Source organism: Jaculus jaculus, chromosome 17, assembly GCF_020740685.1.
Source record: "Jaculus jaculus isolate mJacJac1 chromosome 17, mJacJac1.mat.Y.cur, whole genome shotgun sequence".
In the NCBI taxonomy this organism is placed as follows: Eukaryota; Metazoa; Chordata; class Mammalia; order Rodentia; family Dipodidae; genus Jaculus; species Jaculus jaculus.
This window is the reverse complement of record NC_059118.1, coordinates 68,278,858-68,294,965: the sequence shown is the minus strand read 5'-3', so window position 1 is coordinate 68,294,965 and position 16,108 is coordinate 68,278,858. Positions and strand designations below refer to the sequence as shown.

Here is a 16,108-nt window from a genome sequence, read left to right as displayed (position 1 = left end):
AATAAAAAAATTCAGCTTAAAACATTACAAGAGGTTGGAAGTAAGCATTGTGTGAAGGATTCTAGAAGACAAGCTTAGGCTGGGAGACCTCTGGGTAGCCCAGGGGCTTTGGCCTGAAATGTTTTAAACAATATTTACTTACCTTCAAGTTTCTTCTTCTAACCCCTCAGCATTTCAAGACATCTTGTGAGAGGGTCAGGGCCCAGTGGTTCTAATTAAAGTCAGCAGAGACCAGTAGAGGTGTGAAAGCCTCAATTGAGGAGGGAAAAGATCATCCCAGGCTGAGGCGCTTAGCTAGAAGCTGCTCAGGAGAGGGCTTCCCAGCAGGGCTTTCTCAAAAGGAAGCAAGACCTTTGGGATGGTGTGGATTTGAGTAGTCTTGTTTTGGGGCCCATAAACTCCCTTTATATTACAACTTGGAGAAAACAGTGACTCTATTAATGCTGGTTCATAGAAAGGTCATTTAATAAGAAAGGAGAAAAACACTTTGAAGGCTCCACAATTTAAGTTGTCTAGTGACATAATTTCAAGTAAAGTGAGTATGTGATTAAAACATCTTGATTTCCCAAAAAACATTGACAGGAGGCTTCGACAAAAGCAGAGGCCTGAGCTCCGAAGTGCATGTCCCATCGGCTCCAAACCTCCGCCCGGGCTCTAGGTGCAGGGACAACGTGACGAGGGTCGCGGGCCGCAGGACTGCACACTCCCGGGGTGGGTCACCAGCTCTGCACTCAGGCGTTGGGGTTGGTCCTCATGAGCTCAACGTCGGCTTGCACCATCTCCCTCACCAGCTCCTGCGACCCAAGACCCGGGTGGGCAGTGAGGGTGGAGTTTCTGCCACCCCCTCCCGCGTTGCCCTTCCGTGGGGAGGGAGGCCGCCCCCGCCTGCTGTCCCCCCTTCTCCCCCCGCCCCCGCCCGCCGCAGGGCCGTAGCTACCTCGGCAGGGACCCGCAGCCAGACACTTACGTCAAAGGCGACCCGGGGCTTCCAGTTCAGCTTCTGCTGCGCCTTGGAGCAGTCTCCCTGCAGAAAGTCCTGCGGAAGGAGGGCGGATGGAGCGGCGCCCACCCGCCGCGCCCCCGTTAACCCGCCGGTCACCGTCTGGCACGGTAAATCGCGCGAAGACAGCGGCGGGCTACGAAAGCGCCGTTGAAGCCTGCGAGGGTGACCGGTCCCCAACTCGCCCCAGCAGCTCAACTCTTCTTGCCCCACCCCTTGCCCCACCAAGTCCCAGACGGCTTTTTTTTTTTTTTTTTTTTTTTTTTAAATTTTAAGTTGCCAGGGACGCTACTGTGAGAACTGTTTCAAATCACTGCACTCCCCGGCAAGGGACCGGGGAAACCCTGCCCGAGCTCCCGAGACGCGCAGGCGGGCTGCAGTAGGAAGGGCCGCTCCCGGACCCCCGGTTCTCTCCACTGATCCCGGTCTCTCCCCGACCCCCGAGTCTCTCCACAGATCCCGGGTCTCTTCATGGATCCCGAGTCTCTCCCCGACCCCTGGGTCTCTCCACGGATCCCGGGTCTCTTCATGGATCCCGAGTCTCTCCCCGACCCTCGGGTCTCTCCCAGTCCTCCGGGTCTCTCCACGGATCCCGGGTCTCTTCATGGATCCCGAGTCTCTCCCCGTCCCCCGGGTCTGTCCACGGATCCCGGGTCTCTTCATGGATCCCGAGTCTCTCCCCGATCCCCGGGTCTCTCCCCGTCCTCCGGGTCTCTCCACGGATCCCGGGTCTCTTCATGGATCCCGAGTCTCTCCCCGTCCCCCGGGTCTCTCCACGGATCCCGGGTCTCTCCATGGATCCCGAGTCTTTCCCCGACCCCCGGGTCTCTTCCTGGCCCCCGCCCGTCGGGTCGCCGGTTGAGCTGAGTAGCCCGAGGCTTCGCTGGAGGCTGGCGCGCGGATCCCGGCTGGATTTTTCTGACCATTGTGGAAACAGCTCGCGTCGCCTGCAGCGCACCCACACGCGCCTAAACCGAAACTGAAGTTTTACCCCGCATGCATGGCCACCACAAGGGTCTGCTGTACCCTCCTCCTCATTCTTTTGAAGACGCTGATCTCTGAGCACCGGTAAAACCGCTGCCTCCCTAGGGGTGCTGCTTCCTCTGCTCAGGTCTCTTTTTCAGAGTCTTCCACCTCTCGACCCTCCCTACCGACTAGCAAGAACCGCTTGACTTTCAAGGAGCCTGTAGGGACCGGGCTGCCAGGTGCCAGACATTTGAGTGCCTCATCCCAAAGTAGGGTCTTATCAAGACAGTAAAAGGAGGCCAAGGGCTCCGGATCTGCCTGCTCAGCTCCGAATTTACAGGAGGGAAGCCCAGACACACCGGGGCTTCCTGAAGACGTCTAGGGAAACTAGGGAAGTTTTCACTTCCATCTGCTTAAGAGGCTTGGCTGGAAAGGAAAACTGGCTTAAGAAATGGTGGAGAAAAAATGAAGTTTACATCTTATCTCTCAGTTTCTTTATTGCAGGTCTCAAGACTGGTGAGAACGTGATGGGCTGCAAGAGGGAAGAAGGAAAGGAAGAGAAAGGAGGGAGAGAAGGGAAGGAAGAAAAAGGGAGGAACATCATTTTTGGAGATGACATAAACGTGTAGCTTTTGCATGCTCATATGCATTTCTCCAATAGTGCATATGTTGTGACTCAAAATAACCAGAGACTGAAGGCAGGAAGAAATCTTCAAGCGACAAATACTCTAAGGCACTCCAGGTTATCCATACACTTAAAGGAACACGCTGAAATCAGCCATAACAAGTGACAGTCGGAAGCTGCAAAAGAGGCCTCTCCTGCCCATTTCCTTCAGATCCCCTAAACCTGGCAGGCAAAGGCCCTTGGTTCAGAATCCCAACTGGGCAGGTCAGAGTGCTGGGCACGACCTGTTTACCCTGGTCACTTGGAGGTCACCTGGGCTTTGTGGCAGAGGTGGCCTGGATCCCACTTCCCTTAGTGCAGCTCCTGCCGGAATCTGTGCACTAGCGGAGGACTTGGGGACTCTTCCCAGGCATCCATCACTGCCTTTAAGCCAGAATAAACCAAACTCCCAAAGGCTTTGCACTTCACAATACATTGAAGTCCCCACTTCCTCCCCAGAGTGCAAGCCTGAGTAAAGCAAGTCATTTCTGCTATCCCACAAGTCCATTTACAGACTCCTTAGGAAAGGTAGGGTAGAAGAATTAGTAATTAGCATTTTAACACAGTGGTACCTCGAGCTGCCAATGTCAGTGGAAAAACAAACCAAGTAATTTATCTCTCTTTACTCTCTCTAAATAAACTTGGATAGACTTTTACAATGCTTCCCTTTACTGTGAGAGTCACATAAAAATATTCCTCCTTCTTCCCCAGAGGAAGCTGTACGAGGTGGAGCTATGAGCGGAGCTGGTGGGCTGCCCGCCCACCCTCCTTTCCCTCTGTCCAGCAACTGCGTCGGGTAGAGAACATGGTTACTGTTGAGTCACATACCACTGGCTGTAAATCAACCAGCTCAGCATGGATGCAGCTCATGGCTGTGAATGTACACTTAGCAAAACCCTAAAACCCAGTTTGGCTTCAAGTGATCTCAGTAGACTTGGGAAAGGGAGCTTTGTATTGTAATTATGTTTCCTGTATTTTTCTACAAGTAGCTCATAATATAAAAACAACCAGGGAACTACAATTAAGGAAAAGAAAAATGGTTTTCAAAAGCTTAGCAACAGACACTGCTACCATATGCTGTAAAAGTATTTCATTGAAACCAGAGACAGGCCCAGTTAAACTTCCCAATTTAGTTTTGAGCCCAGTTCTTAGACTACAGCCTAGCAGCTTCCTTTAGCATTCTGCCAAGGCTCTGTCTCCCTGAAATTTAATTAGACCAAGAGACCTTGGGAAGGAAGAGGATGAGGTCCCATCAGAAAAGACAGTGGCTCGCCATGCCAGCTGCCAGTGAGCCAACATCTGGATGAAGCTTCTATTCCATCACCTTCCTTTTTTTTTCTCCTAGGCACTGAGTGACACATAGCACCCACAGCCCCCATCAACTTGTTAGGGAAGATGAAGGACAACTCCACTTGTTTTGTCCCTCACTGTCCTTAAGAAACTTCTTACTTTACACCATGATACCATTAATAGGAAAGATATAGTCAGTGGTTCATTTAAAAGGTTCTGGGCACAGGCATAATGCATGCGTGGTGTGGAGAGGCCTGCGCAGAAGGGCACATGGCGCTGGACAGGAGGGCAGACAGGAAGTGCTCGGCAAACACGGTTCCACTGACCTGAGCAGAGGCAGGGGTGAGGCTAGAAAGGATGAGCTGCTGTGCTCACAGGGAGTTGGATTTGGATTTTTGAAAGCCAGGCCACAGTATGCATTCACTTAGATTTAAATTTTTACAAAACTCTCAAATCTTGATACATTCCCCCCACTGGGACCTACTGGCTTCCAAGGGCAAGTGAGAAGGGTGAGTTTATCTAATTTGTTCTTCATTTTGAACAGTTCTGTGCCTTCTTTATTTATAAAACTCACAGTAGCATATGACAATGGGGCAAAAGCTGAATTGGTGATGATTTTATGTAGTTTCCAGAAAGGTCTTTGTATAGTGGGTGGTCTGGAGATTTTTTTGGGGGGGGGGATGAGACAATAAAGCTCTGAGAAAAATTTAAAGCATTGCTATGTGCATCTGACATTTTCTGAGCCCTGGCTTCTGGTGTCTTCACTGTTTTCCTTGCTGTTTCTTAGGTGAACTATACGGTTTCAATATGTAATTTATTATTGTCAAATTCAATTAGGTTTAACTGAGCATTTTACAGCAGCAAAACAGCACAGAAAAGAGGAAATGTCTCTGTATAGACCCTTCCTTTTCCTTAGACTTGCACCTGGGGTTTCTTCATTTGCCCCGAGAAGCCATCCTTTAGCCCTGGCTTCCAGACACAGCTGGAGGGTGGGGTGAGGGGGTGCTCAGCACCCTAAACAAAGAAGATGCAAACAGCAGCCTGGCAGAAGGGGCTTGGCACCCACAGAAGACTTGCCACAGCCTGGCAGAAGGACATGTTCACTGTGGCAATTCTTCAGGCTTCCTGGCTCATGTTCTTATTGTAGTGAACAGATAAAGAACCATACTAAATCCTGGAAAAGTCATTAAGCCAGCTCCTGAGCCCACAGGAGTTAACGGAAAATCCAGAAAAGGAGCACCCACACTATGCCATTATTGTTCCTCAGATCTCTTGGCTCTCCTTTTTCATCTCTGTCAAGATAACAGCACACCTTTCAGTCATACCTCTAGTTACTTTCTTTCCTTCCCCAATCTAATTTCTTTAAAATACTTTTTTCAATTTATTTATTTATTTGGGAGAGAGAGAAAGAGGCAGATAGAGAGGGAGAATGGGCATACCAGGGCTTTCAGCCACTGCAAACGAACTCCAGACTCATGTGCCACCTTGTGCATCTTGCTTATGTGGATCCTGGGGCATCAAACCTGGGTCCTTTGGCTTTGCAGGCAAGTGCCTTAACCACTAAGCAATCCCTCCAGCCCACAATCTGATTTTGATTGTTCTTTAACTCATAAATCCCTTTAAAATCACTCCCCCAATAGTTTCCTTAAATAACAGTAGGGAATGGAGTAAACTGAATAATATAGGACAACTCCAACCTCACAGCATTATTTCTTTTCCTCCCCTTTCTCTAAGTTTGTTTTGGGAAATTTTTACTATTTAGTTTGAACTATAAGTTGGATACCACATTTCCTTAAAGGTCTATGGGTAGGGTTTGCAAGGACCATCTGGTAAGGTGGAGAGACATTTTAAGAGTGTGACATTTCTTGGCAGGATCTTGTTAAGTTTCTAATGCACATATTGAGAGAAAAAGACTTTTGTGTTCTATAAATAAGGAAAAGGTGTACAGACAGGGATGTTACTAAGGAAAACCAGGACTGGTGGAACCTTGGTTAAACATCTTCAGGAATTTAAGACATGAAGCTCTGAGTGTCACAAAAATAGTCAATTTTTCCCCTCCTGCTTTTCTTAGGAAAACAAAATTGAGGAATAGCTCAGGTTCCAAGGGAATAAAAGAATGCCAATAAGTTTGGTCCTTGATCTAACTTTAAGTTAATAGAGTGACTAGGAAAGCTTTGCTCCTACAGTAATGCTTCTCTTGGGAAACACAGAACTGCTAAAAACAAAACAAAATCTCAGGAAAAGCTTTGAAGTTGCACAGCATATCATAGTCAAGATTCAAGATAAGCAGGGAGCAACAGGAAGGAAAAGTGAGAAATGAAGTCTCAAGGTTCCCCACTAGCCTGCAGTGTGTTCTATGACTGGGACAGTTTTTGTGGTAGGGGCTGGCATGAGGAACAGTTGAGCATTGCCCTCTCCACATGAATGCTCTAGAGTAGCACAGATTGACGTTGACACCAGGGCTCACTAATCACAAGGGCTGATAAGATGCAAGGAGAAACAGCAGGCTGTCTAGTCTGCTCAGAAAGCAGGCTCAGGGGACTGTCTATCAGGGGCTTGACAGAGTACCTAAGAGCTCAACCCACCTAATACTCAGCCAGGCTCAGGGACCTTGGGTCAGTGAGCAGGGCTCCAGAGTGCAGCCCAGCACTGGGCATGAAACACCAGAAGCAGGCTTGCCGAAGCCTTCCTCAGCTCATATGCAGGCTTACTCAGGACCAAGCTCTGGGCAGCCCCACGTGGCCTTGGACTCATCACCACCATTCTCTCCTCCAAGGTGAGTATGTTGGTCATGCCACCTTAAAATCTAGTAGCCTTCTCACTGGTTCTGTATTTTTCTGGGGTCGCTACTTATTTGAACATGTTATCTGGGTGTAAGAGCTACTAAGAGATACTAAAAAAATGGAAAGAAACATCCATTTGCATGTGTGTCCTAGACTCTAATAAAAGAAGCTAGCCCAGAACTTTCTGGAAAGTTAATGAGGACACTGTCTTCCTGATGTGTCCACCTGCCAATATGTCATAGTGTGGGAAATCTTTTTAAAAGCATAAAAGAAGAGCTTAAGCAATGACATCTATAGTACAGCCTACATATTTACAGTTATATTCTGAAAATACAGTTAGGACAAGTAGAGAGATGCAGTTAGGCAGGAAGGGCTCTCTAGAAGCTACACAGAGAACATAATTACAAATGGCACACCAAATTTGTGGGGTTTGCCCCCACAGATTCTACCAAGCATGGAATAAAAATAGGAAAAAAATGGCATCTGCACTGAAGAAGTGCAGACTTTTTCTTGTCATCATTCCCTAGTAATGCAGTTCCACAGCTGCTGACATGGCATTTACTTTGTGTTAGGAACTGGAAGTTACCTGGGATGTCTCAGTGAGTGCAAGCCAGTGTGTTTAACTCCACGCAAATACTGTATGACTAGGGAGCAAGTTAAATCTGAGGATTTGGGGATCCAAAAGGGTCTTGGAACCAAACCTCTGTGGATTTTAGGAATGACTGTACTTGGGGGATGGCAGGCTTTAAACTTTGTAAGTTCCCTCAAAATTGTAAAGAGATGCTGCAGAAAGTCCTCTCAGGCCTGCATGCTTGAGACATGGACAGAGGGTCCACTCTTTCTATGGACTGGATCACACACACCGCACCATTCATGCCAACATAGTAACTGAAGCCCAGCGTGGTGGCACACGCCTTTAATCCCAGAACTCGGGAGGTAGAGGCAGGAGGATTGCTTTGAGGTTGAGGCCACCCTGAGACTACATTGTGAATTCCAGATCAGCCTGGGCTAAAAGGAGACCCTAACTGGAGGAAAAAAAGTTGTAACTCTTTCCTTAGCAGCTTGGAAGTCTCCATTGTACCCTGCATTCTGCCCACTGTCCATCACTCATCCACCATGGAACTTCTGGCTAGAGTAGAGGAGGACTCCTGCCCTGTGCAATGCTATAGGACCAGGGCCCGGCCCATCCAACAAGCCTGCTCTTAGCTGGAGTAGAGGAGGACTCCTGCCCCATGCGACGCTATAGGACCAGGGCCCGGCCCATCCAACAAGCCCGCTCTTAGCTGGAGTAGAGGAGGACTCCTGCCCTGTGCAATGCTATAGGACCAGGGCCCGGCCCATCCAACAAGCCTGCTCTTAGCTGGAGTACAGGAGGACTCCTGCCCCGTGCGACGCTATAGGACCAGGGCCCGGCCCATCCAACAAGCCTGCTCTTAGCTGGAGTACAGGAGGACTCCTGCCCCGTGCGACTCTATAGGACCAGGGCCCGGCCCATCCAACAAGCCTGCTCTTAGCTGGAGTACAGGAGGACTCCTGCCCCGTGCAACGCTATAGGACCAGGGCCCGGCCCATCCAACAAGCCCGCTCTTAGCTGGAGTAGAGGAGGACTCCTGCCCCGTGCGACGCTATAGGACCAGGGCCCGGCCCATCCAACAAGCCCGCTCTTAGCTGGAGTAGAGGAGGACTCCTGCCCCGTGTGACGCTATAGGACCAGGGCCCGGCCCATCCAACAAGCCCGCTCTTAGCTGGAGTAGAGGAGGACTCCTGCCCTGTGCAATGCTATAGGACCAGGGCCCGGCCCATCCAACAAGCCCACTCTTAGCTGGAGTAGAGGAGGACTCCTGCCCCGTGCGACGCTATAGGACCAGGGCCCGGCCCATCCAACAAGCCTGCTCTTAGCTGGCTAAGTAGAAGGCAATTTTTTCATAAGAGAGCAAATATTTAGATTTCCACTCATTCATATCACTGTCATTATCATAGACAAAGAATGGACTGGTTATGAGGTATTTTGAAGAAGATGTGCCTAGTAGCTTTTGGGATGCTTCTACTTATAGGTAGGAGCCCAAGGGGCTGCAGGTGAAGTGTTGGGGTGATTAACTTGGAGCATACAGATTTATCATCTATGATGCCTCTTTACCTGTTCTATGTCTAAAATCTACAACTGTAATTGTGGAATCAACATTTTTTCTTCCTTTTTATTTTTCCTGAGGGAGGGTCTCACTGGAGCTCAGGGTGACCTGGAATTCACTATGTAGTCTCAGGGTGGCCTCAAACTCATGGCAATCCTCCTACCTCTACTTCCAGGATCTGGGATTAAAGGCCACCATGCCCAGCTGGAATTCACATTTTTGTTCGTATTACTTCTTGAAGTCTGATGCTTCCAGTAAGTAGTAGCATGGACTCAGGGAGAGTGAACTGAGTGACCTACTGAACTGAAGACTCTTCTCCTGATCCCTTCACTGATGCTCATCCTGCCTAGCTGATGGGGAGTGAGGAGGCTGAGTCAGTGTAAAGTAGGGGCGACTTAATGACAGGGAGATTAGGCTGTTAGTGACCTCAGCATTCCAGGCTTCAAAGTCAGCACCATCTTCCTTGGAAATGACTGGTTACTGTTAATAACTGCATGGGGGGGGGGTGGAAAGATTTACCTATGCTAATAGAAGGTGGCACCCCTTCCCCCCAGGAAAGGAGATAAAGCACCTTTAAGTGGACCAATTAGGGACTGTTGTGACATAATTGGCAAGTGGCACTTTGGACACAAGGGGCAGGCTGCATTTCTTTTGCTACTTAGCACTTCCTGCCCTCAAAGCACTTTGTGAAGTTAAACTAATTAAACCCAAAGACAGCTACAAGCAAGATGCAACTCAGGAGATTTCATATCGGCTCCAGAGGCCTCTTTCCTAGAGATGAAAGTTCTTTACAAAGTACTCTGGAGCTAAAAGCCAAACTCTGTCATCTGTCTTATCTGGAGTCTGTATCCTCTCGTCCAGGAAGGTAGCTTAGGCCACAGGGCATCCAGAATTGCACAAGACAAAGGTAAACATTTTTTTTTTTCTTTTTAAAATTTGTTAGGCAATCTACCATCTCTGAGAAAAACCCCATCCTCATTTTGAACTTTAATAACAGAAAGCATTGTAAATAATACAAATAACCTTATAAGAAGTTTTCCTATGAGGCATTTTTCAACTTATATAGTATGTTAGGGTCCTCTAATTCAAGGTTAAGTTCCTCTAATTCCCCTCAATAATCTATCCATCTCTTCCTCCTTTTCCCTAAAACAAACTGAAATGACCTAAAAGAATCATTCAAATATACACTGACATATACACCAACATTCCAGTCCCCAGCAACTTCTTAAGAAACTTAAGGACTAGCCATGTAAATGTCCACAGCTAAAATCATGCTTTTTGGCCTTTTTTCTCTGGGGACTTATTGAAGACAAATTAAGGCAACTATGAGACATTTCTTAGCAAGCTTCTTGAGAAGCACAGAGGAGGGCTGAGCATGAAGGTGCTCCCTTAGCTTCCCCACACCCCGACTTTCTCTCCAGCTGGTTTCTTGCTACGTCATGTACAGTGTTTCCGATGCTGTTGGTGCTGTACTGTGTGGTTACTTTGCTTTTTTCTTTTTTTCATTTCTACATGAAAGGAAAAGTGTCATCCTATTCCTAAATTCTGGAATCCCTATTCCTATCTGTGGAATAATTTAAGCCAAATACCCTGATTAATACCACAAAACTGTCTACTAGTAGGTTTTGAGCTAGAAGGCAAGATTTCTAATTTGGTCCAGCAGTGCCAATGCTCAAAGTATGAAATGTTCTGTAGAAGCAGTGTGCATGGTGTCCAAAATACATTAATGTGAGCAGAGAGGACTCTAGGTAACACTGTGTCAGCACATTGGGGTACCAACACCCACAGATGCTGGATGCAGGAAGCCAACACAGGCACATGTGCTCTAGGACAGGTAAGGTTACCATGCAACCTGATGTACATGTGCTCTAGGAATGGCGAGGTCGCCACGCAACCTGATGTACACATGCTCTAGGAATGGCGAGGTCATCATGCAACCTGATGTACACGTGCTCTAGGAATGGCGAGGTCATCACGCAACCTGATGTACACGTGCTCTAGGAATGGCGAGGTCATCACGCAACCTGATGTACATGTGCTCTAGGAATGGCTAGGTCATCATGCAACCTGATGTACACGTGCTCTATGATAGGTGAGGTCATCATGCAACCTGATGTACATGTGCTCTAGGAATGGCTAGGTCATCACGCAACCTGATGTACACGTGCTCTATGATAGGCGAGGTCATCATGCAACCTGATGTACACGTGCTCTAGGAATGGCGAGGTCACCACGCAACCTGATGTACATGTGCTCTAGGATAGGCGAGGTCATCATGCAACCTGATGTACACGTGCTCTAGGATAGGCGAGGTCATCACGCAACCTGATGTACACGTGCTCTAGGAATGGCGAGGTCATCATGCAACCTGATGTACACGTGCTCTAGGATAGGCGAGGTCATCATGCAACCTGATGTACACGTGCTCTAGGATAGGCGAGGTCATCATGCAACCTGATGTACACGTGCTCTAGGATAGGCGAGGTCGCCACGCAACCTGATGTACACGTGCTCTAGGAATGGCGAGGTCATCATGCAACCTGATGTGCATGCCCTCTAGGATAGGCAACAGGGAAGGTGCTGACTATGAAGGTGCAGGAGAGGAACTTGGGGAGAAGAATGAATATTCCTTACATGGACAAGAATATGTTACAAGATCCCATATATTTGTCAAAACCGATCAAATTTCAGTTAATATTTGTGCATTTCACAATGAATTATTGCTTAATGGAAGCAGTCTTAGACATTAGAAATAGCACAAAGATATTACTGGAGGGACCTAGGCTCCTATTAGGGTTCAACTACTTAGCTGTTTGTGAACAACTCTAAGCTTCAGGGAAACACTATTTACCCTGGAGGTTGTAGTGAGAATTCAACACTATACAGGAGCAGCAGCTAGCACCCTTTTCCCCCTTGCACTGCTGGAGGATTAAACCTAGAGCCTTGCACATGCTAGGAAGTGCTCTACCCCTGAGCCAAAGCCCAGCTCTCAAGTTGTATTTTTAGGATTTCATTTTCTGGACCATTATTCCTAGGACTGTGCATTCTGCTTTTCTCTAGATATTGCATCCAGGGTCTGTGGCCAGATATGACTACTGTAAGCATCCTGGAGCAAATGTGCTCAGAGAGAGGTCCTGGCTGTTATGGTGCCTGTGTTTGATAGGAAAAACAGCAGGGGAGTACACAGACATGAGTGGCATGTCAGCTAATAGAGAGTGAGGGACAAGGTCGCAGAGGTGGGTACTTGATAAGAGTGTAAGGGCTTCACTGGTTGGGGTTATTCTATATTTTTATTTTTTTTATTTTTATTTATTTATTTTTTTTGGTTTTTCGAGGTAGGGTCTCACTTTAGCCCAGGCTGACCTGGAATTCACTATGGAGTCTCAGGGTGGCCTCGAACTCATGGTGATCCTCCCACCTCTGCCTCCCGAGTGCTGGGATTAAAGGCGTGCGCCACCACGCCCGGCTTGGGGTTATTCTATAGAGGTGACGAGATCTGAATGACGGAGCATGTCACATGAAGGTCTGGGTAAAGGGTCTCTCAGGGGAAATCACCAATGTGAAGGTATTTAGTAAATAGCATGTCAGCTCTGAGGAGTGCAGATGAGGCCACTGTTTGTGAACACATGAGCAAGGATAAAACAGCCCCTGGTGAAACTAGAGGGACAGAAAGGCCTGTCATAGAGTTCAACCCTTTCTCTGTAGAAGCGCTATTCTCTGATTCATGCCTGACTTTCCCTTAGAGTATTAGCCTTAGGGCCATAGCTAAGAAGCTGGCTGACTTAGTTTATATATGCAAGATGTTTGATTTTCTGGGGCCAACATAATTTTCAAAGGTATTGACTTGTAGTTGTACATGTTAATTTGTGGAAAAGTTATATTTGCCTCAGTATTACAACTCTTATGCATGAACCCTTTCCCCTCTAAAACAGTCTGCTACTCTGATGTTTGAGGCACATGGCCTGTAAGCACCCATTCACTTGTGCAAGGACTAGGACTTGGCTTATTTCCATGGAGACTCAGGATGGCACTTTGGTGGGAGGCCAGGGAGCACAGACCCGGCAGTACTGCTCAGCATTGACTGTGGTGTGTGCTGTTGGGTCTGCTCCTCCTCTGCACTCTGAGGGCTACTCAGAGGCTACCTTCCCCTTCAACTCTTTCTAGCTCCAGCTTGGGGAGCTGGCTAAGGAGCCTCTTCCTCCTTCCTAACCAGCTCTCAAGAGGGTGGACGCAGCACTGGAACCTGCCTGAATTAAAAGGTTCTTTGTTGATTTTAACTACACTGTGTCTGTGCATGTGTGACTTTCTATCTGGGCATAAGCATTTCTGTACAATGCACTCATCTGTAGAGAAGCAGACCCTGGCATTCATAGCAAGGAGTCTGGGCTTTGTTCCGGGCTCTGGAGAGTTCAAGTGCTGAAGGCAAAGGCTCCTTTGGAGTTACAGAGAGGGTTGTGGAGGCTGTACTAGAGTAGAGGCATCACCAGAGCAGGAGAGGAGACCTGCTATGATACCTTGTCCACAAGTGTGAGGAGAAACACAGTAGCTGGACAACGTCAGTGGTAAGGAATCTGACTATAGAAAAAAAAAAAAATTCAGGAGGTACAGCAGAGGACTCTTGGATGTAGCTGAGGGAAAAAGTATTCCCAGAGACCTCCCAGGATTTTGGCTTCAATGAGAACCCCAAGATAGAGTCTCTTATAGCCCAGGCTAGCCTCAAGCCCACTATGTAGCCAAGGATGACCCTGAACTCCTGATCTTCCTGCCTTTACTTCCCCAGTGCTGGGATTTCAGATTTATGCCTCCATGTCTGGTTTTATGCAGTGCTACATGTTGAACCCAGGACTTCATGCATGCTAGGCAAACATATATCCACTTAAGTGCTTTTCCAGACTGAACGTTTTTGTCTAAGGCATTGTATTTATTTATAATGCTATAAGACTTTTTACTACAACCTCACTAGCATTATGTAGTATCTCCTTTTCAAGGAGAGAAGGAGAGAGAGGGGGGGGGGAGGGAGAAAACGGAAGAGAAACAGATGGACAGAAGGACATGAGTATGGGCCTCTTGTCACTGCAAATGAACCCCAGATACATGTGCCACTTTGGACATTTGGCTGTGTGTAGGTACTGGGGAATCAACCCAGGCCAGTAGCCTTTGCATGCAAGTGCCATTAATGGGTGAGCTGTCTCTCCAGTCCACATCATGAGTCCTGATTTTCCACCAGTGCCTTTAGCTGAGGAAGTCTGCTTAGTGCCCAGAAAATAAGTTCTGGCTATATTTTCATGAAAGGAAGGCTGAGGGAAATGCTCACCTTCTTCTGTGAGCTGTGCTGGCAGACAAGTGAGGAAGGGGTTAAGTTCAGCTGTGTCCACTGCACTCTACCAACATATCCCACTTTTATCCTCTGCTTGCAGCCAGAGGAAGTCCGAGAGGTGGCTTTTCAAATGACATCATAAAAGCCTGATTTATCGCCAGTCACCAAACATTAGAAAATCATAACATCCTTTCAGGAAAATGCAGTGGAAAATAATCAGGCCGACTTTGATGAAAGCTTTGGTGGAGACTCTAAGTGTGACACCCTGCACAGTCACTTTTGGCAGGTGCTTTGTTTCTCCTATGCACTGGCCTTGCTGACAAGGCTGAGGGTCTGGTCTATACAGTGGCCTGTGATGGAGGGTAGCTTCCTGTTCATAGACTGAATGAGTGTGGATCACACTCTGCCAGCTTGACAAAATCATCATCAGTGTACATGAGCCTGCATTGGAAATGGTAGCTTGGACCAAATGTGAGAAATTATTAATAATGGAATTATGAAAAAAATCATACTTTGTTACGTCATGCACTGCCATCTCTGAAAGGCCAGGCCACCACATGTCCCAGATGCATCAGTAATCTGTCCTTCTCTGCTTTGAGCAAGGCCTGTCTTTATTGACTGATTTAAGTAATTGTGATGATTATTTTTTTCAGGGCCAGGGAAGATCTCAGGGCCTTGTGCATGCTAGGCAAGCACTCTACCACTGAGCTACACTGCAGCCCAGTGCTTGTTTTTAGGGTACCATTCTTCAGTTAGAGTTAGACTCTTCTCTCAAGTCAGTTTACCTATATCCATTTACAGAGCAGTATGCCGCAGAAGCATTATTCCTCACTGTGGGGTGAGAGAGGACAGAAGAAACTTCACAAAATGTCAGGAAATCAAGTTGTGAGTTCCTCACAGTACCAGATATCCACTACAGTAATGCCTGTACTTCTCCAGTGCTTCCCTCGCTTAGTCATTTGTTAAACCACCAAGCAGGAGTCTCTTCTTTGATGCACATGAGCTCTGCACATTAACTCAGGCTGAGGCATGGAAGGTTCTAGGATTCTGGACACATCAATTCTCTAGAGGTCTGTTGGTAGGGAAAGCAGGCCTATCTTTGTAGTCCAAGGTTAGTTCTGAAGGTCTTGGGATGCAGTTTTAAAAACTTTAAAAAATATTCAGTTGTTTGCAAGCAGAGAGAGAGAGAGAGAGAGAGAGAGAGAGAGAGAGAGAGAGAGAGAGGGAAGGAAATGGGTACACCTGGGCCTGTAGTCACTGCAAACAAACTCCTGCATGTGTCCCTTTGTGTGTCTGGCTTTCTGGCTTTCTGTGGGTACTGGGGAATTGAACCTAGGTCGTTATGCTTTGCATGCAAGTGCCTTAACTTCTGGGCCAACTCTCAAGCCAGGATCTTGGTATTCTTGAGTCTCAGAGAGGAAAGCAATTGTAAAGGCAGGGTTGGAAAGGAGCTGGTCTGGGTTTCATGGTGGTAGTAAAGTCACTTTCACCTAACTTTGCTGCTAATCTGGCAATTGTGTGGCACAAATACTGTGCCTAAACATAAGGACCCAGGTGATCAGATATAGCCCAACACCTCTCTGGCCACCATAAAGGTTCCTAGAAGGCTGATGCTGGTGGCCACCAGGGAGGCGTGAGTTATCTGTGACTGGAGCCAACCCTGGCCTTCTCTCTTCAGCCACATTACCCACTGCAACATGAGCAGACTTACCACCTACATTTTCTTTCTTTTTTTAAAATTTTATTTATTTATTTGAGAGTGACAGTCACAGAGAGAAAGACAGATAAGAGGGAGAGAGAGAATGGGCGCGCCAGGGCTTCCAGCCTCTGCAAATGAACTCCAGACGTGTGCGCCCCCTTGTGCATCTGGCTAACGTGAGACCTGGGGAACCGAGCCTCGAAGCGGGGTCCTTAGGCTTCACAGGCAAGTGTTTAACCGCTAAGCCATCTCTCCAGCCC

General features: G+C 47.6%; 1 protein-coding gene across 2 annotated transcripts in view; it reads right to left on the bottom strand.

The window, feature by feature from the left end:
- Window positions 1–441: 441 nt before the first annotated feature.
- Window positions 442–16,108, bottom strand: part of Gmds (GDP-mannose 4,6-dehydratase) — a 572,898-nt gene continuing 557,231 nt past the window's right edge. For both annotated transcript variants that reach the window (XM_045136339.1, XM_045136338.1), the window contains 2 exons: window positions 968–1,036; window positions 442–794 (listed from right to left, as the gene is read on the bottom strand). In XM_045136339.1, the coding sequence (XP_044992274.1) occupies window positions 994–1,036 (43 nt within the window). In that variant the 3' untranslated portion in view covers window positions 442–794; window positions 968–993. The remainder of the gene's footprint in view (window positions 795–967; window positions 1,037–16,108) is intronic.